General features: G+C 36.7%; 1 protein-coding gene and 1 non-coding gene across 4 annotated transcripts in view; both read left to right on the top strand.

The window, feature by feature from the left end:
* The window catches only part of MET (MET proto-oncogene, receptor tyrosine kinase), a 111412-nt gene that overhangs the window by 76815 nt on the left and 13195 nt on the right, over positions 1 to 21402 (top strand). For 2 of the 3 annotated variants that reach the window (XM_065939928.1, XM_065939927.1), the window contains exons 11-17: positions 3044 to 3262; positions 9937 to 10083; positions 11309 to 11465; positions 11660 to 11800; positions 15013 to 15243; positions 17176 to 17256; positions 19288 to 19469. In XM_065939928.1, coding sequence (XP_065796000.1) covers positions 3044 to 3262; positions 9937 to 10083; positions 11309 to 11465; positions 11660 to 11800; positions 15013 to 15243; positions 17176 to 17256; positions 19288 to 19469 — 1158 coding nt within the window. The remainder of the gene's footprint in view (positions 1 to 3043; positions 3263 to 9936; positions 10084 to 11308; positions 11466 to 11659; positions 11801 to 15012; positions 15244 to 17175; positions 17257 to 19287; positions 19470 to 21402) is intronic. The other variant, XM_065939929.1, reaches the window with a different exon arrangement.
* TRNAE-CUC (transfer RNA glutamic acid (anticodon CUC)) lies at positions 7912 to 7984 on the top strand. The gene has a single exon. It is a non-coding gene; the product is annotated as a tRNA-Glu (tRNA).

Genomic DNA, 21402 nt, shown 5'->3' with positions numbered 1-21402 from the left:
TCTGCTTATGAGGGCACTAACTCCATCATGAGAACTTCACGCTCGTGACCTACTTAGCTCCCAAAGGCCCCATCTCCAAATACCGTCATGTGAGGGATTAGGGTTCCAAATATGAATTTGAGGAGGATGCAAACTTTCAAACCATAACATTTTCCTATCCCAGTTTTTATAATGCCCCATAGGACATCAACCTTTTTGGTCTAATAAAACCCCTGGGTAAAGCCTTTAATCTTGCCAAAGCATCCGTGTCTTCCTACGTGGTACAGTGTTTTCTTTCATATCCCTTCTTAACCATGCCTCTTGTTCTTTTGTTAGCATGTTATCAAATAATGAAAAAGAGCATTAAAATACTTATGTCCTAGAGTGGGTGTGATGTGTAAACACTTCTTCACCTTTTTTCTTTTATTTGCAAGGTCTATCAGAATTTAACTGAATTCCTCCTTAAATTGACCTATTTTATGTTCTGACAGTTTGGGGTCACATTTGAAGTGACAGTTTTACTTCAGACTATAGGAAGTTTGGAGTTATTTATGAAGATTATATATTTTGTTGTTTTTCTTTGATATAAAATACCCATAATCTAGTCAAACTTGTACATGTAACATAGAATGAAAGTTTCTAAGTGCCCCCTTTCAGGCAGGGTCTTGATTGGGGAGGTAATAGATTGAATTACAGCACTTCCTTTTAGGTTCCCATCCAATATTTCTTGAAGGCTAAGGCCACAGTGTGCTTTAATTACAAAAACCAATTTGGGGCTAAAAATGTCAAGCCAAATCACCAAACAATAAGGTCATCTCAAATGAGATTTTTCTTGACCTTCTCAATCAGCCACATTGCATCACCTCTAAAGAGTATTATTAGATTGTTATAATATTCCTGAGAGATTATACTCTAGGGAGTCCCCATATGAAGTAGAGAGCTTTGAAACCAATCCCTGCACATGGCCACAAACAAAGTTAGAATACCACCACTATTAATTTAAAGGACATCAGTTCTCCACAACCAAGCATAGCAATTTTTTATTAACCAATAAAAATAACAGTAACCCCCTTTGGTGTTGGCATGTGACTTTTTAAAGTCGAAGTCTGATAAATTATTAGTTTATCTAATTCACACTGAGCTTACGTTATTAAAACCATGACTAAGATTTCTTCCCTCTGCCTCACCAACATTATGATGACACGTGACATCATTCATTCATTTGTAATCATGTAGTTTTTAAAAACCTCCTAGGTGTGACAAGATTGAAACAACAGTAGAAGATTAGAATCTTATCTGTTTGCATATCTGGAAATGTAAACTTTGTTATTTTAGCCACAAAGATATTAGTACAATAGAACAATGGATTCAATTTGGACAGGAATGAAAAATTCAGTGGGTCTATTTGACTATTGTTTGCAAAAAAATCTCATAAAGAGACCTGTGTTCTTTCCATATTCCCTGCTTCTTGTAGAATTTGAAGCTGACCATGATGAATTGAAGTCATTCATTATTTAACAGATAAAAACTCTTGGTCAGGTCTGATTTAGATTTACTGATCCAGCCAGAGTAAATTTCCAGTCTAACAAATTCAGATCTTTTAAAATAAAAATATTGATCACCTTCTTAACAAAATGCGTATTAATTTGCTAACATACATTATGCCCCAGAAGCCAGAAGTTTGTTAATTTTCAAATTTCTTGTTGCATAGATAATAACTGTAATAGCAGTAAAGTTGTTCATTTCCTTTTTTCAAGATCATAGGATAGCTTCTAGCATTGTAATATGGATTTGATACAAAACTAAATAATATTTTATTCATATTATGTCTATATCATTTTTCTTTATCTGCATATAGGACACATTTTTCAATATAGGACAATTTTTAAATTATTTTTAAGAGAAAATATCAAATATCCAATTTTGTTTGTGCTTTTTCTGTATATCCTGAATATTTTTCTATTGTGGACATAAGTAATTGTTTTATCTCCAACTCTACTTGTCAAAGAAAAGGAAATCTAAGGGATGTTGTTGCTTGTTTGTCTTTTCCTTGGGGGGAAAAATGCAACCATTTAACCTTAAATGCACCACTTTGTGTTGCTGGTTTCGTCTAAGCACAATCAAGAGGAAACCACATTTTCCAAACTTCTATAAATCAGAATTACAAAGGGGAAAATTTTTAATGAAAGATGAAAGGACATGAAATAATAATAGCAGAACCTTTGTAAAATAGGATAGGAAAAGTTTGACCAATGTAGAATACAGAGTGAACAAGAAGCCACACAGCATGGGAGTCATGTGAATTTTAGAGCCGGTGGTCTAGGATTTATGTTCTTTACTTTGCTACTCAGAGCTTTGTGACCTGGTCTGATGATATCAGCCTCAAAAAGCTCTAGCACCTACCTCATGGGATTATTGTGAGAATTAAATGACACCAGCCTTGTAAAGTATTTTGCACAGAACCTGGCACTCAGTAATTGATAGCTTAAAACACACTAATAAGATGATCTTACTACATAATTAATTATAGTGTGAACCATATGGTGCTTGGCAGTCGACAAAGCACTTTACCTTGTAGTGTTCCACACTGGGAGTAACATTTTAATGATAATTTCTAAATGAGGCAACTGAGTTTCCAAGTAAGGGCTTTGCCTTAATTCTTAAAGCTTGGTTTAAAGCTAAGATGCGAACAGGACTTTAATTGCACAAAGTTCAACTTCCCACTCTGCAATAGCTGTTTCATAAACAGCCACCCTCCTGGTGACTGTGCTGTCTTCTTAAGGAAGATAAAGTGACAGAGGAAAGAGACAGCTTCAGATAGAATAGCATACATCTTCCCAGCAAGTGAAGCTTTGTAGCTCCTTTAAGGCTGGATTGTTTAGATAATCTTACATCCGTCAAGTTTCCAGAAATGTGTTCTTCAACACTAGTGAGTTAAATGGAGATTTTTTTTCATATAATGTATATTTTCAATTGATTGTCTGAAACAGTGAAATGTGAAAGTTGCTATTGATGCTGTCAAGCTGTGTTCTGTTTACAGTGAATAATTGGTGTCTTACTGTAGGCATGTCAACATCGCTCTAATTCAGAGATAATCTGCTGTACAACTCCTTCACTACAACAGCTGAACCTACAACTCCCCTTGAAAACCAAAGCCTTTTTCATGTTAGATGGGATCCATTCCAAATACTTTGATCTCATTTATGTACATAATCCTGTGTTTAAGCCTTTTGAAAAGCCAGTGATGATCTCAATAGGCAATGAAAATGTACTGGAAATTAAGGTAAGAAATGCTTAAAATGCTCTCTTAAATCACCAACTTGCACTTAATTGACTTCATAGCTATGTGAATAAAATTGTTGTGCTTGGTCATTATCTTATATTACATTAGCAAATATCTAAGTTCTGAAAAGCACATCTTTTGACATAGGACTAAAAGGTATGCATAATCATGAACTGCTTTTTAATGAAGCATTTAAAAATTCTTTCTTAATGTATATAATAAAGAGTAGTAAATGTAGGACACAAATCCTTTAAGTAAGTTGCCTGTGATTTATTCTTCTGCCGATGTTACTTACATATTTCCCTGGACACCTAAATGTGCTCATTACAAGATAAAAGGTAAGAGTCATAAAAGTAAAGACATCAATTGTAGTTCTGTACTTCCTTCTAATACTTGGACTTTTGTATCTGGGTGTGGTCATCTCTAAGGTGATTTATAAATGGAGCTGAATTTCCTCTACTCAGGAATATATTAGCCTCTAAATATAATTTAATTGGATAATGACAAATCACCTTTTCTAAACCAGCCTGTTGCAAACAAAGAATACCAAAACCCCAGAGAGGTTACATGGTTTGACAAGTGATCAAACTGAGGCAGAACTAAGACTAGAATACAACTCTTTTATGTTGCTTCAGTCCTTTTTACCTCAAATAGTAATAAAAGGGGCAAAATGATCAAAACTTTAATTATCTATAGTCCCAGTCTCTAGAAACAGCAGAATATTTATATTTCAACATGATGTTTTTAGACATGCAATATTTTCCTCCAAGAGATAGCCTGAATGCAAATATGAACAAACACAAAGTAATAGCATAGTCCTTGTTTAGATGTAATATAAATTCTCATAGATCATCTCCATGTAGGTAAGAGTATATTTTTACTAAAATTATTCTGCTTTTTCAACAAGACTTTGTCTACAGCCAAACCCATGTATACATTCACACTCATACAAGTTTACTAACCTCCCAGTTGTGTTTTGCACAATAATTAAGCAAGCCCAGCATGAAATTAAATGGAAGCCTGCTTCAGTGAACAGCATGTTTACCATAGCAAAGTTCTTTCATCTGCTTCTTTAATTAGTTTTAGAAAGGGAGAAAGAGCTTTTATCACTTTTTTTTTCAATAAAATTAATCTAGTGTGACCTTTTGCTTTCAACAATTACTGTGTTTGCCATTTCAAAGATTCCATTTGATTTTCTTGATGAAAACAAAGGTTTATTTGCAAATACTTCTACACCCAGATAAATTATATTTTTCTGTTCCTGTATCTGTCATGGAAGGATTAGAGAATAATGGTTCTTTATCTACCCTTTCTAATAGTCTTACAAGGAGGAGAAAACTCCTTTTTCTATAAATTACATACCCATTATTCAATGTCCTACAAAATTGCTGGACCAAGAAAAATATGATTTGACATCATCCTCAGCCTTTAATGCTATTCCCAACCTGGCCAAGAGGTCTCTGGGAATAGACACAAGAGACTTTCTTTTCTTGTCTATGTACAGAATGATTCTTTTCTCTAGCAAAGGTCTAGCACCTGTCATGTCACAGAGTGGCAATCTGGGGAAAATAGGAACAGTTTAGGGGGACTATTTTGAGACTGTCATGATTCAGTCATCTCCCATATTCCATTTTATGTACGTGTAAGAGGAAATCTAAGCTACACGAGAATCTTTGTGTCACAGCAGTTTAACCCTTTATCAGTTTCTAAAGTTGACCATATTAAAACCTCTGCCTCTCTGAAATAAGGAACATAAAGCAAGAGAAGAGAAAAGGCCTCTTCTGGACAAGCAGTGAACTGTTTTTAGCAAAAGAAAGGGTGCTATTTTATTTCATGTTGTGCATGTTCAATTACCATTCAAAACATGAATGTGAAATATATTTGTGTTCCATCAGTGAAAGTACTACGGATAGAATTGTGTTTAGAGTGAGATTTGCTTCTTTTTGCCAGGAAGAGTTTTGTGCTGCTTAAGCAGCCATGCATATAGAATTATTTGGCTAAAAAGAGATGGTGATAGTTTCCAGCCCTAGTTGTGAGAATTGCCTTAGTCAGTAGTTGGCCCAGTGATTACACTATGGCCAAGAGGGTCAGCCAAGTTTGGATCAAGAGGAACATAATAGGGATCGGTCTTCCTCAGCATGAGTCAGAAACCCCATAATGTGGTCAGTAGTTTGTATCTAAGGCTTAGGCACCAGTGTGGACAGTGGTCATCAGAAGTAGACATCTCTTTGGGAGTACACATGAAGGCACAGTGTTCATGTCAGCAACAGCTCACGTTTTTGTGAAATTTTAGTTAATATAATACTTTGACAGATATGGTTTCATTTGAGATTCATGTGGACATATGAGGTTGGGAGGTCAGTGATAATTATCCCCCTTTGCTGCTGCTGCTGCTAAGTCGCTTCAGTCGTGTCCCCCTTTATAGATAAGTAAACAGAGGTTTAGAAAGATTAGATAATTTGTCTTGGGTCATGTAGGGAGCAAACAGTATAACTTGGGCTCACAATCAGATTTCTTGATTCCATATTTGGTCTTCTTTCTACTACATTACAAGCTTTGCATATTAACTTTCATTTAATATATACCAAAATACCTTTCATAATAGGGAAATTTTCTATCATGTGGTATGTAGATGTGCATGCAATTCTTTAAGTAAAATAGCTCTAAACTCTTTACAAATACCTGAAAGTCAATTCTGATGAAAAGAAACCCTATATTTCCTAATTATCCTATTATATGACTTTTTATTCATATTTTGTGGAAACTAGAGAAACACAGTATTTAATGCTGGAACTAGAACTGCCTGACACTGCCCTGGGGCTTTATCATATTCTCAAGCATATTGATATACATGGTAACAGAGATGCTTCAGAAATTCAGTTTGGATAAGTTGGTTAAAACATGAAAAAGAGCAGGAAGATCAGCTAAGTCAAGGAACAGGAACTTGGGCTATGATACTAGGAAGGAGCCTAATAACAAAGCTCAGAGCACGCTCAGATGGAGGTCTGTGTCAGTGTCTTAGCATTAGAAGGATTTAGAAGGGAGAGTCATTCTATGCTAACTCAGTCTACTTCCTGCCCAGAGCCACCAGAATTTGTCTTCCTCCCACTTCTGGCTGATGTACCTGGAATTACAGGCCCAAACCCATTCACAACCACTGTGAGGCCAGTTCTGTCTATAACAGGGTAGAAATGAAGGGCTCTTTTCTTAGAAGTCATTTGGCCCAGTGTCAAGACCTATTCTTATTGATGGAACTCATAAGTTGACACTTAACCCTTGGACAATATAGGTTGAACTGAACAGGTCCAGCTTACATGCAGTTTTTTTTTTTTTTTTTTTCAATAAATACATACTACAGTCCTATGTAATCCAGCATTGATTGAATGCATGGTTTCAGAACCTCAGATACAGAGGGCTGACTGTGAAATTATATGTGGATTTTCAAATACACAGGGGTCAGCACCCCTAACCCCTATGTTATTCAGGGGTCAACTGTTTTTCTTTGTGCTATACACTTTAATATGCATTCTGGGCTGGGGGAGCCATATTCCAGGGCTCATAGACAGCACCTGGGGTATCCTACTGACCTATGTACCCAGTGAAGAAGCCAGTTTAATTTTGGTTCCCCCAGTTTTTCTCAAATGACCTGGGAACTTTTCTCCCCAAATGCCTGTTAATGTCCTGCACACTTAGTTTTGAAGCTTTCCATCAAGGTTCTTTGCTCTAGTTCCCCACCTGAGGAGGCTCATATTTTCTCAGTAAAGTATAAATGTCCCTGTACCACCCCCTCACTGATTTTCCTGCTGCCCACCCCCCTGAACCATGGCTGAGTCCTATTGCCATCCCCCTGCATGGCCTTAGCTGACTTGCCCAGACTCAACATTGTGGCCACCTGGACTCATGAAAACTTGTAAGGTCCCTTGTGTAATGATACTATTTTTCAAATCCAGCTTTTACTCCTATCTGCTTTGTTCTGTAACCAGCTCAGATATGGGTTTCCAGGCCTGAGTCCTAGGTAGAAACATGTCATACCTGGCCAGAGTTGCAGAGGAAAGGGCAAGAGACATACGAATGTGACATATTGGGAGTAATAATTTTTTCACTTCAGAAATGTATTCATTTTAACATTTCAGTGAGAAAAAGCAACTCTTACTCATCATTATATTCTCAGTAACTAGTGTTTTGTCATACAGTAGTAGATGGTAAACAGTGCATGCATGCCAAGTCACTTCAGTTGGGTCTGACTCTTTACAACCCTATGGACTGTAGCCTAGCAGGCTCCTCTCCATGGGATTCTCCAGGCAAGAATACTGGAATGGGTTGCCATTTCCTTCTCCAGGGGATCTTCCTGACCCAGGGATCAAACCCGCATCTCCTGTAGCCCCTGCAGTACAGGCGGATTCTTTACCACAGGGCCACCAGGGAAGCCTAATTTTGTATCAAATAGAATTGATTTGCTTCAAGACCAAGTCTCTTCTTGAACCTTAGTTCTCAATGTGTAAAGCAGTAATGACAATAATCCCTACCTCAGGGAAATGTCTTTACAGGATAAAATGAGATAATTACAACTCTAGATTGCTCTATGTATGTAAGGAATTGAAGACCAGAAATCTCCTTTTATATTGCTTTATTTAAAAGCCTACTGGACTTCCCTGGTGGTCCAGTGGCTAAGACTTTGCATTCTCAATGCAGAAGGCCTAGGTTCAATCCCTGATCAGGGAACTAGATCCCACATGCTACCATTTAAGAGTTTGAATGCCACAACTAAAGATGTCACATGCCAGAACTAAGTCTGTGAACAGCCAAATAAATAAATAAAAACGAAAAAACCTTATATATAATGATTGAAATGTCAGCTAGTTCAATTTTGTTCTACTATTTATATTATACTATTTAATAATAGTTAATGTTAAATAATAAAAAGTAAATAAAATTTCTAAACATATACATTTTTTTCCACAGCTTGATAAAGCTATGTTTATTTTAAATGACAAAAACTAGACTATACCTTCTTTTTTTTCTCCTGATTCAGTCCTGTCTGTTATATAGTAGTGGACTTCCAGTATCACATTTTTATGTTGGATTGTAGACTTTTAAAATAATCACTATACATACAAAGCTGATATTAATTTCTAACATAAGTCACTAATCTTTGTGCATTTCTTAGCAGGCACAAATAAAAAAGAGTTTCGTTGTTCAGCTTTGCTGTCTGTTTTTGTGTTGGAGATGCTTTTATGCAACATCCTAGGCAACCCTGAGCCTAAAAGAAGTAGTACTGGAAATGTAGATGCAGTATGTTCATCCCTTCCCCCAGCCTTCATCATTATCTAAGCTGGCAAGACACGTTTTAGTCATTCCCTCGTAAATCAAGCCTTCCAGCTCTTTAATCTCTTTCTTTTGTCATTTCCTGAATTCCTTCCAATATGTGGTCCAGGGGCTTACCCCTCCTCAGTCCTAACCAACAAGTTGTTATTTGAAGCCTCAAGGTGACCTGTTAGATTTATGTGCTTCTGCATTGGCTTGCCCTGTGTGGCTGACCTGGTTCAATGGAGTACACGTACTGCCTCTAGAAGTATCATGAGGATAGAGTTTGTCTATATCCATTTTTTTAAACTCCAAATTCGTGTTAGAAAGAAGAATTTTCTTCTAACTTCTTTTCCCAGGATATCTTACCTAGCACTCTATTGAGATCTATATGAGGCAATGTAAGACTGGTTTGTCAAGTATTAAAGATCATGTAAAATAAAGTGGAAAACAAGGTAGCAGTACTATCATTGTTACTAGCTGCTCTTTGTCCCTCAGAAAAATACAATTATGTTTTGATATCTTTCTCCTCAGACTAATGGCTTTTTAATAAATACTCTAACCATACTCATTAAGTCTTCATATGAGAAACGATACCTCTGTTTTCATTTCTTTCCCAAGGGTAATTATTGGTTTCTTAAACAAAACAGTGGTATTTTAAATGCCTAATGGTGACTTCATTTAACTAAATATGTCAAATTGAATAATGTTTTTAAAGTCCTTATGTAACTATATAATTGTTCAAAATAATATAATCATGCTGTCATCATAATGAGGGTCGAGGGCATCTTACAGGAATGTCTTTAAAAATGGATTCATTTTTGTATAGGATTCAACTGTGCAAGAAGGATGAAAAGAAACTACCCAACTCAAACACCAAAGAAATGCATTGGCTTTTAGATCCATACATCAAAATCTCTGGAGATGGGACCTGGGCATCAGTATTTTATATAAAGCTCTCAGTGTGATTCTAAAAGTGAAGCCCGAGCTAAGTGTCTCTGCATTAGGCAGCTCAAACTAAATCTCTAAATTATTTCCCTTTTGCCAACTATCAGTACTCCCCGAAAACATTATTAAGTTGATTACGAAAAAGACATCATTTGACATAAGGGTGTGAGTCAAGAATCTCTCCTTTTCTCTAAAATCCAATTTGATGGAAAAGCTAGATCCTGATTCCTGACTAATTAGTACCCTGAAATGGTCACTTTGTGTTTCAACCATCCAAATCCCCATGAAAATGAGTGTCTCATAATCATGTGCCTTGATAAACAACATGGCCTGTGTTTGCAGTGTATTTATATTCCTTTATAATTTTTTGCATTCCTTCAAAATTGTGAAGTGTTAACAACCTCCTTTTTTTTTCCTTCCAGGGAAACGATATTGACCCTGAAGCAGTTAAAGGGGAAGTGTTAAAAGTTGGAAATAAGAGCTGTGAAAATATACACTCACATTCTGAAGCTGTTTTATGTACGGTCCCCAATGACCTGCTGAAATTGAACAGCGAACTAAATATAGAGGTGGGATTCCTGCTTTCCTCTCATGATGTAAATAAAGATGCCAGTGTAATTATGTCACTTGCAGGCTTAAAATAAATCATTAAAGCTCATTTGTGTGTAGGCTTTAGCTCATCAGTTCACCTTGATTCTTAGTTGTTATTTTAGAAATAGTAATGTTTTTGTTGCACTGTCTCCTTCCCAAGCTTCAGAGGGTAGGTCTCAAAATTCCTTGCTGGCTCCATTCTTCTCCATCATGCCACACTCTTGCTGAAATTTGTTGCTGTAATCCTCAGGAGGGATAAGGACACATTCAGTGGTGTCTTTTCCCACCTCTCACCACCCTAGGAGGCCAGAGCCAACACAGTACTGCCAGCCACAGTGATCTCAAATGCATAGTCCCATAAATAAAAGAATGTGTATGCACTGGATGAACTGAAGAAACTGTTTTATAGTAACCTTTTTCATATAAACAGCTATCTTCATTCCTTTAAAAGGCTGAGTAATATTCCACTGTGTAGATAAACCACGTTTTGTTTATCCAAATATATGTGATTTTTAAAGGGTTCCTGAAGTTTTCAAAAAGTTATGAAATGGGAACATATGAAAAATTTAAATATAAAAAGCTCAATCATGAGATCAGAGTTTGGAGTTCAAATGGACCATAAATCCTAAAAATGATACCATGTTAGAGCTGGAAGGAGCATCAAAAACTTCTTCTATGTATCAAAACAAAGCAATTAAAAATATTCTGAGATTTTATTATCCCATAATAATAACATAATTATTCACTTCTTATGGGGAGAATCCTGTGCCCTCTACCCTATCCTCTAGGACAGAATTAATGTTCTGTTGTCTCTGCTTCTTACAATATGTTCATACTTCTACAGCACATATCATCGTGAACTATAAGCATTTATTTTATTTTTTTTTAATCATTTGTGTTTGTGTCCCTTTCACACTTTAGTTCCTCATGGTCAGAGACTGATTTTTATCTTTTTATTCCTAGTACTTAGTTATAAGCACAAACAGCTAGGCATCATATAAGTATTTCAGTGATTAGTAGCCCCTAATTATTTGAACACTGAACAAGAATTGAAGAATGTTTTAATACTCTGGAGACAATTATTCCACTTCTAGAACAGTAATAACCAGGTATTATTTTGAGCCTAGAGAGATCATGATTCAACTATGTAGTGTATTTTGTACGTATCGTGGTTAATTTCTGACTTTTATTTGTCATTTGTAGTGGAAGCAAGCAATTTCTTCAACTGTTCTTGGAAAAGTGATAGTTCAACCAGATCAGAATTTCACAGGATTGATTGTTGGTGTTGTCTCAATATCAATAATACTCTTACTGTTACTCGGGCTTTTCCTGTGGCTGAAAAAAAGGAAGCAAATTAAAGGTGCATAATTTTTTTTATTGTCTGTTTTAAAGGAGTTGCCTTAACTATACGATCATTACAGTTTATAATTGTCATAGATTCATGTGTGTGGTCTTATGCAATCCATACAAGCCATGAGTTCTGGTCACCGGGTCAAAGTCTACTGGGACCCATGATAGCCAAGTCTTTAACGAGGTCTTTCTCTCTCTTTTAAGATCTGGGCAGTGAATTAGTTCGCTATGATGCAAGAGTACACACTCCACATTTGGATAGGCTTGTCAGTGCCCGAAGTGTAAGCCCAACTACAGAAATGGTTTCCAATGAATCTGTAGACTACCGAGCTACTTTTCCAGAAGGTATACTTCAGTTTATTTTTCTGAAAAATACCTATACATACACCTCAGTGGGTTGTGGCAGTGTTGTTTATTTTTGGTTTTGCCTTTATATTTTTATAAAAATATAGAAGAAGTAGTCACCTCTTCTTTGGCCAAAGAAGTATTTAATTTGACACAAAGTTACATGACTCTTTATTTTTAAATGAGCTCATATATAAGATTTTTTAGAGTCTTTAAGCTCTATTCTCACAAAAAAGTTCATGTTAAAAACCATTTGAGCAAAGGTAAGCTGTTTATCATCTGAATGCAATGCTAAGAAACTGTGAAGCTCTCTTTAACAACCCAGGAAGAGTTAAGATACAAGACATACTTATTGAAACAGAAGTTGGTACTGCTATATTTTTTTTCTACCTGCTGATCCTCAGACATTTAAATTATACCTTTAGCACTCCTTTGAAGGAGTCTCAATGAACTGTTAGCACCCAGTCTTTTATCCACAGCAGCCCAGGACTTGAATATATTTTGAGTCTAACCAGTGTGTGCTTACTCACTCCGCTCAGTCATGTCCGACCCTTTGTGACCCTGTGAACTATAGCCTGCCAGGCTTCTCTGTCCATGGCATTTCTCAGGCAAGGATATTGGAGTGGGTTGCCATTTCCTTCTCCAGGGATCTTCCCAGGAATCAAACCCAGGTCTCCTGCATTGCAGGGGAATTCTTCACCATCTGAGCCACCAGGAACCTTCAGTTATGCCGTTTAAAAAGGAGAGTTAACGTTAGGCCTAATAATTGTCAGATTAACCACAGTATTTCACGTTGTTTTGTTTAAACTCTCCTGGTAAAAGCAGAATGTCTGTATTGTATCTGCTCCATTATCTTTCGAAGTTACAGGACATGAGTCAAGTTCAAGCATTTTCCTGGTTGAATATTTACCACTGGACAAAAAAAATGAGTCACAGATCGTTGAGGATACTGCAGAACTTAGAAGTTGCTCATCAAAACAAGTACAAGAGCAATGAGGCACTTAGCATTTTAATTTTTTCAACACTTATTGCCTCTTACTTTTTCAAGTTTTATGTTAGTTCTACAGACACCATTAACGTTGTCTTTTCCCATATAACTCCATTCACCTTTAAGAATCCAAGCCCTTAAAAACATGGGAAAATCAAATCCAGTTTATAGTTTTGAGATTTAGACCTATTTATTATTTTTTATTCACATTTAATGGCTCTAGTTTGAGATCTTTAAAATTCACTAGTGTCTTTTTAGAAGAAGCATACTTAATCTTCCTTCAGCCTCATTGCTCACCAGTCCTCTGTCATCATTGCTAAGGAACTTGAGTTTCATCCTCTTTGCTACAGTGAACCTACTCTTTGGAGACATGGAAAAGTAAAATAGACAAAAGAAGGTTACCCAGAGAAGAATGAGGAAACGCACAGCCAATATCTAATGAAGAGGCACTTAGAGAGCTTCTCTGTGTGTGTGTGTGGTGGGGACAGCCTCCTTATGAGTCTTTTCTGCAGACTTAGAATACACTGTGTGTCAAACCAGAATCACACTGATGGTTTGTGCACATGTTTGAACTTAACAGAAAGGTCAATGCAGTTTCTGTGCCTGAGAACTTTTTCTTGTGCCTCATCAAGGATTTCCCTCCATCTCCGCACCTCTGAGAATTTAGAACCCTAATCTTTAGGTGCAAAAGTTTGAGAAGTGAAGGCAGAGGAACTGAGTTTATAGTTTCCATCCTCTGGCTCATCTGCATTTCCCCCCTAGGAAAGGTTTGGAAACCCTAACTCTGGAATTAAAGCAACAGACACCCAGCTAGGCTCCTTCCATCCCTCACCCATCCAACATCTCAAGCACTCCCCTAATGTTCTACATCCTTTAAAGAAGGATGTGGAATGCATCTGTCTCGTTTCTAGCTAATGATTACTATAACTTACAATTTTCATAACTACAGGTGATCCCAAAGCTCTTTTGGAACCATTGCTGAATTTACTGCTCTGACCAAATTGGTGTAGTAACCAAACTGTCCAATGTGGCAAACACTAAACATGTTTAAGTGGGTTTAGAAATAATCAGAGGTACCATCAACTTTCTTTTTATGCTGCTCTCTTAAGTTCTGATTTTCCTGATCATTTGCAAGCAAACTATTTTTTTTTTTGGTGCTAATGAGGACCCTCCCCCCACATAGGCCTCCCTTCGCTGTGTGTTACATACTAATACATTTCAATACCCAACCTAGTTTATCTTCAAGTCAGTTGCTTCCAATATAACACCCTCTCCTTGACGTGTATGGATTCCCATTGGAAAGGGCAAAGCAACGGGTGCCTTCTCTATGTGACATTAAGAAATGTGCTCTCAGCCCCGCAGTTTCCTACCTAGTGAAAGGGAACCTTGCTAAGACTCGTTATAAAGATCAACTCACAAGGAATGCTGATCTGATCCCTTTCCAACTGCCCTCAGCTAAGCAAGGAGGATGGCACCCTAACCTGGTCCTTAGCTGCTCCCTCTAAACAATGATACTAGATCTGCTGCCGCCACCATAGGATGGAAAACTCTGGGAAAGTTTTCGTTTCTAAAAGTTTAACCATTACATATTTCTAGTTGTTTGTATGTATGTGTGTGTGTATATATATATAGAGAGAGAGAGGGAAGAGAGAAAGAGGGAGGGAGAGAGAGAGAAAGGTATATAATATTTCATTATACATATTTTTCTTTGACCAGGAATCCACATACATTTTGAGCAATACTAATAAATTCCATTAATAAACAGTAGTCTCTCAAAAGGCTTCTTTTTTCCTTTTCTTATAGTTCAGTTGAATTTTTGTGGGACAAGGCAGTTGCTTGACTACTTTTGCCACTTTTCATTCTTACGAGTATAGTATGTTAAAAAACAAACCTCAAGCTTGACTTTTGCTGTATAAAAGAGAAATGTCTAAGGAAATGAAAAGGAAAAAACAAACTTTCAAAGTTACTCCTTAATGTAAGGAAGTCAATAAGTGTTTTTTACAAACACATACACACATACCCCTATCTTTTCCCAATTTACTATTTTATTAGATCAATTCCTTTGTAAAGGTTTTTCCTAGCCTCATTTAGTGATACAATAATTATTTCTTTACATTTAAATTTAAATTTTGATTTTGTTATTAATTCAGTTTGCTCCTCCTGTTGCAGTCCCCACTAATTGAGGTTTTGCTACTGTTTCTAATAATTTTGCTTAATCTTGCAGACCAGTTTCCTAACGCATCTCAGAATGGGTCATGCAGACAAGTGCAGTATCCTCTGACAGATCTATCCCCCATCTTAACTAGTGGGGACTCTGATATATCCAGTCCATTACTGCAAAATACCGTCCACATCGACCTCAGTGCTCTAAATCCAGAGCTGGTCCAGGCAGTTCAGCACGTAGTAATTGGGCCGAGCAGTCTGATTGTACATTTCAATGAAGTCATAGGAAGAGGTAAGTATTTCCACTCAGCTTTTTGTTAAACACAATTTTCCAGTAAGCATTTTATCTTCTGCCTTTGCAGATTAGGAATTAGACAATGGTGAAAGCAACTGACAGAGCAGTGATAACAACTGCACTTGATTTCTGTTCTGCAGAAATACAACCCTGCAAATCACATCCATGGGGATTTGCCCCTGTGCATGGAGACAAGTTGATAATCTCCCTGACATCTTACTAATGAATCACATTCTTTCCTCACCTTTTTCGTAATGACAACTATAATTTCTTGAAAGTGCCTTTTACTTCTGTCTAAAAATCATTCTATTAAATTCTAATATTTTTACTCATATCTCCTTCCAGTCTTTCTTTACCCTGAGAATATTGACTTACTCTATGAAGTCCTGGTTTATAGCAGTTCGTATACTGCTGGACAGCATCAGAAGAACGGGAATTTATAGCCTTCCCTTGATCTGAAGCAGCATACGTCATCTCTACAATGCACTCCAATTTCTTTATACAAAGAGGAATGAATATTTGTATTAAGCCAGCCAGAGCAGCAATAACAGCTAGCATATACAGTACTGGAGGAAATATTGAACAGGAAAAGAAACCAACAAGAAGCCAGGAAATGAACTCCACTGTTCCCTTTTTTTTTTCTGAAAAGCTTTTACCTTTAATACTGAATGGCCTCTGATCCTTTTACTCAGTATGTGCTGCAAGAGATAGCACAGACATCAGCCAGCATGATGCAGAGGAGACTGAAGGGACAGTTTGCCTTATGTGTTCACTAGGCCTTCCCATTTTCCTATGGTAGCATCAACACATTCCTCTATCGTATACTCCAGATTTTAGTCCTTGGCATGCTCCCCTTCACAAATAGCATCCTCACTGTTAACAGACATCTTTCACATCAGAGTAATACATAGTTCTTTTACCAGTCTATAAATCCCAGTAACTACCAGTTTTAGAATGTGTGACTAAACTAGTCATGTTCTAATTCTACATATCCTAAAATTAGTCTTTTGTATTTTTATCATGAACGTTGCTAAAATGGCAGTTATCTCTCTTATAAAGTAGTAATATGAATGATTCTGTGAATACTACTGTTTGTTTATATGCTTTCTCCAAGAGAATGTGAGCCCTCAAGAGTGTAGGTTTTATTTATTCATCTTTGCATTACAAGAGGGTAGACTAATGCCCAACACTCACATGCTAGGCACTCAGGGAGTCTTAGCCAGCTGGACGAATTAATGACTTACACAGCTATTAGACATTTGGCACCTCTGGGGAAAATTACTGCCACTGGATGAAAGGCTACCATTGGGAAAGTGATGTGGCTAAAACCAGAGAGAACTGGATGAAATGACTCAGAGTGAATTTGCTTCATTCAAGCCATTGTCTTTCAGTTTCTGCCAGCCTGGATTACATATTAACCAGTGACTAATGGGGGAAATCCTTATTCTATAATGCTCATCTTATTTCTAATGGTGACATTTTTATTTCATTTCAGTTTATTGGAATATAGAGAACATATTTTACTGTAGTTCTTCATGTGGGTAAAACTTTGTTTTTATATTTAAAAGATAATTTTTGATCCTTAATAATAATGTTCCTTATATGAGGCAGATGTTACTCCTGTTTTCACTGGTTCCACTGTTATTGAATACTTTATTATCTTAACCTCTAATAATAATTACATCATCTAAATATTTTACCATATATTAAATAATCATATTGCTTTTTTATCTTTGGGTAAAATATATTACATCTATATATTTTACAAACACACACAAGTAGGGGTACTGTTACTCAAAAGCATAAGAAACAATGCACTTTTTTGCCATGTAGGAAGCAAAAAAGAAATGAAGATCATGAAGAGCTTAATAAATAATATTAAACAAATAAAACTAATGCAGCACTAACCAAGTTCCCTCTATCACATAGGACATTTTGGGTGTGTATATCATGGAACTTTGTTGGACAATGATGATAAGAAAATTCACTGTGCTGTGAAATCCTTGAATAGTAAGTTGTATTTTATTTAACAGTGGAGTACACTTCTGTGGTTGCAGACTAATAAACAGTTCATAATCAAATGTTGATTTACACTTTCCCTTGTGGAAATATTAGTGACTAGCTGGAACGATGGATCAAATCCTGAAATGTTGTTTGATCTAAATTCTTATTGAAATATTTCCTCAGAAATTATCCCTCAGAGCTCTCATAAGGAAGAATGAAAGAGAAATGAGGTTCTTGGATGAACCTAAGTATCATTTAAATATGTTTGGCTTACAATATGTGTTTTGCAAGTGACATTTATGGAAACTATTGGAAGCATTTTGGCACATACAGTAGTAATGACTCATTGTACCCAGAGGCATTACTATAATTATTTCTTTAACCACAACTTCCATCAAAAAGATAGAAAATGAAATAAGTCAAACAAGAGAAAACAGCAGAAAATTGAAAAATTTTAAATGTGGTAATACCTCACTTATCCACATTTTTGATGAATGAGATAATCCATTAATTAAATGAACTTCCTTAGCAAGTGATACTTACCCCCTTTTAATGCTAGAATATATATATATTTTTTAGTATTATTTACTATTGAGAAAAATCTGCTTAAAATGGAATGCATACTCTTTTTAAGAAGCAGGGAATGCTAGAGTTACTCAGTTTTCCTGGATCTTTCCCATGTATATGTGTTATTAAACTTTGTTTGATTTTTTTTTCCTGTTTAAAAAAAGAGAGAAATATGGAATGCTTCCAAACATAAACTAAGACTTTATTAATGACCCAGAGCCATAATTATGGCATGAATTACTGTCTTGTACAACCCACCGTACTCATAGTAGAGTTGGCCTGGCTTCACCTTTACTGACAGGTCTCACATGTCAAGTCAATGTACTTTGCCCCGTTTCTAAGTTTCTGCTCATAGTTTGAGGCAGCCTAAAAAAAATGTTAACAAGATACATTACAAATTTATATTGGAATTAATGTTTTCAGTGCATGTGTGAAAGTTTTTCCTACAAGATATGTTATCAACAGAAGTATTTCAGCCTTTTTGAACATAAATCTGCATGCTGAACAGTGTTCTGTATGGTTCATTTTGTTGGAAGTCTAACCACAAGATAATTAAAGCAACAATTTATATGAAATCTAACTACAAACTGTGATGGATTAAGTATAATTGTCAATAAATTTGCCTCAGTAAAGAGCACTACTGCCAGTTGTAGTAAGAAATCCTAATGCCAAGAAATCTTTCTCTGTCCCTTGTGTATGTTGATCTCTGTTTGGTCCAGATGGATGTCCAGGTCTTGGAATGCACTGCATTTGTAAGAGTATCATCACTGACACTGATACTAATCAGATTAATAAATTAAAGGTTGTTAACTCTTCATTAGTGCTGACTAATATCAGGCCCTTGGGATCTCTATTTGGAAACTATTATAACAAAAAAGTCTTGGGATCTCTATTTGGAAACTATTATAACAAAAGAGTCTACTTAGATAGCATAGGCAACGTTTGGTCTTCAAATCCTCCTAGTCCAGGGACTGGAAACCTATGGCCTGCTGCCTGTTTTTGTAAACAGTTTATCAAGACTCAACCACTATTATCAGTCACTAGTGGCTGCTTTTGCACTGCGATGGCAAGTGTTGTGTATTTGCAACAGAGACCATGTGGCTTACAAAGCCAAAAATATTTACTGTCTTGTCCTTTACAGAAAAGTTTGCCAACCCCTGCCCTAGACAGTCACTACAGAAATGGACTGGCCTTCTTCCCTCTCCTTTTTCTGTGTGAGACAAACTATGGTTCTGCATGAGACAAACTGATTGCTAGACTCTTTCAAAAACAAGGGCAGGTGGTGACTCAAAAGTGCAGCACAGGTGACATCATTCACTCAACTGTATTGTAAAAAAACACTCTGAGGATGAGGCATCAGGGCAAGATGTAGTCCAATGGTTTTATAGTCTCTACTGTCTCTCCCTGAACCTGATGAAGTAATCATTGTCTCTGTAATGAAGTTAATGTCTCCACTGCTGGCTTTCTTAGGAATCACTGACATAGGAGAAGTTTCCCAATTTCTGACTGAGGGGATCATCATGAAAGATTTTAGTCATCCCAATGTTCTCTCGCTTTTGGGAATCTGCCTCCGAAGTGAGGGGTCTCCACTGGTGGTCCTACCATACATGAAACACGGGGATCTTCGAAATTTCATTAGAAATGAGACTCATGTAAGTATATTGCCAAGCTTACTAACTCGTGAATTAGCTATAAGCCAGCCAGCCTTCCAAAATGTGCTATTTTGAACCTTTTTAGAATTTTTAGCCAAAGAAACCCATGTGAAACGTTGACACCGTTCAAATAGACAGAGGCCCACTCAGTTCTCTGGTTTCGGATATAGTGATACATAGAAGGGTTTCCGGGGACAGTGATTCTTACCTGCCCTGCAGGCAGCCTCGCTCTGCCATCCCCCAGACAGGTACACATCTTTCGATGCCTGCTATACACCACATAAAGCACTGCACAGGAGACGTAGAGCCAGAATGAGCCTCAGCCCAGAGGTAGTTTTAACCTTAGAAGGAAATACACTGAAAATTAATTATGAATGAATCTCACTATTCTTCAAAGTTGCTGCCCACTCTTCCACCTCAGGACCTTTGCACTTCCTAGACTCTCCACCTAGACTATTCTTCTCCAAAATATCCACATATCTCACTTGGTTATTAACTTCAGCTTTCTGCCCTAATGTCATCTTCAAAATAAAGCTTCCCCGACTTATCTAAAATTGCAGCTGACCACTACACTCTCATGCCTTCTTTCTTTCTCCTCTCCCCTGCTTTGCTGTTATCCATCACACCCTCATATGATACACTAGGCTTGAATTGTCCAAAACTGTGGCCATAAGCCACACATCAAATGTGACTAGTGTAAATTGAGATTTTCTGTAAGTGTAGAATACATCCCAGGTTTTCAATATTTAGTATAAAATAAGAAGGTAAAATATCTCATCAGTAATTGTTTATACTGATTATATGTTAAAATGATATTATTTTGGATATGTGGGTTGAAAAACATACTGTGAAAATAATTTTTGCTTGTTTCTTTTTAATTCTTTAGTGTGACTACTAGAAAAATTTTAACTACATATGTGGCTTGTCTCATATTTCTATTGAACAGTACTCTACCAAGTAATAAATGATAGCTATGTATATGTATATATGTGTGAGGGTAGGCAATTTTGTGTGTATTTTGTTCAGTACTGTAGCTCCAACACCTAAAATAGAGCTAGGTACATAGACTCTCAGGAGGTATCTGCTGAATGAATGAGTTCAGGGTTACAAAAGAGATTCTTAGATGTTTCCAAATGACAGTTTTGTTAGTGACATATATGCTAGTTCCAAAAAGGCTGAGCAAGCCATGGCTAGACCAGGAGCAGGGAGGGAAGAAGAAGTCTCCAGAACTGAAGTCACAGATGGCCCCAGGCTGCTTTTTGACTTGTGTGAACAGACCTCTTTAGAAGTTATGGAGTAGCTTTACTCTTGATCAAAAAAACTTCATAAACATGGGATCAGATTCTTAGAGAAATGAGCTCTAGGATAGTAAAGAAATATTTTGCATTCAGTCAAAAGAGAATACTCTCTAGCTCTGAATTTTTGCAAATAAGGTGAAGGTGAATTTACCTTACAGAGTACCATTGCCTTTATAGTCCAAGGAGTTTGTACTTATTACAACCACTAACAGATATATCTTAAAGAGAGGCCAAAAACATAGGAAATGGCCTCTCTACATGCTGGTTGCATTAAGGAGGACTGTAGCCCTCCTTGCAGGGTCCCCACTGACTGCCTCTTTAGCTCAGAAATTCCGCTGTGGCTGCTGAAGAAGAGTTATCCTGTTCCTGATGACCAGGCACTCCGGTGATATCTGGGTGACTTCAGATACAGTTCTTATAGTTACTAAAGCTATTATGCTGTCCATCCAAGTTTGTGTGTTGAACATATGGAGAAAGAGATCTCCTGTTTTCTGTGTGGGTTCAGGCCACTGTTGCTTCAGTACCAGTAGGAGGGCCTCTCATATGATTGATTTCACTACAGCATAAACTTTGGAGTCTTAACAGATATAGGCTAAAATCCTAACTCCGCAATTTACCATCTGAGAGGTTTATAG

The sequence above is a fragment of the Muntiacus reevesi genome, chromosome 6, assembly GCF_963930625.1.
Source record: "Muntiacus reevesi chromosome 6, mMunRee1.1, whole genome shotgun sequence".
Taxonomy (NCBI): domain Eukaryota; kingdom Metazoa; phylum Chordata; class Mammalia; order Artiodactyla; family Cervidae; genus Muntiacus; species Muntiacus reevesi.
Note: the sequence above shows the minus strand (reverse complement) of the source record. Positions and strands in the feature narration are given on the sequence as shown.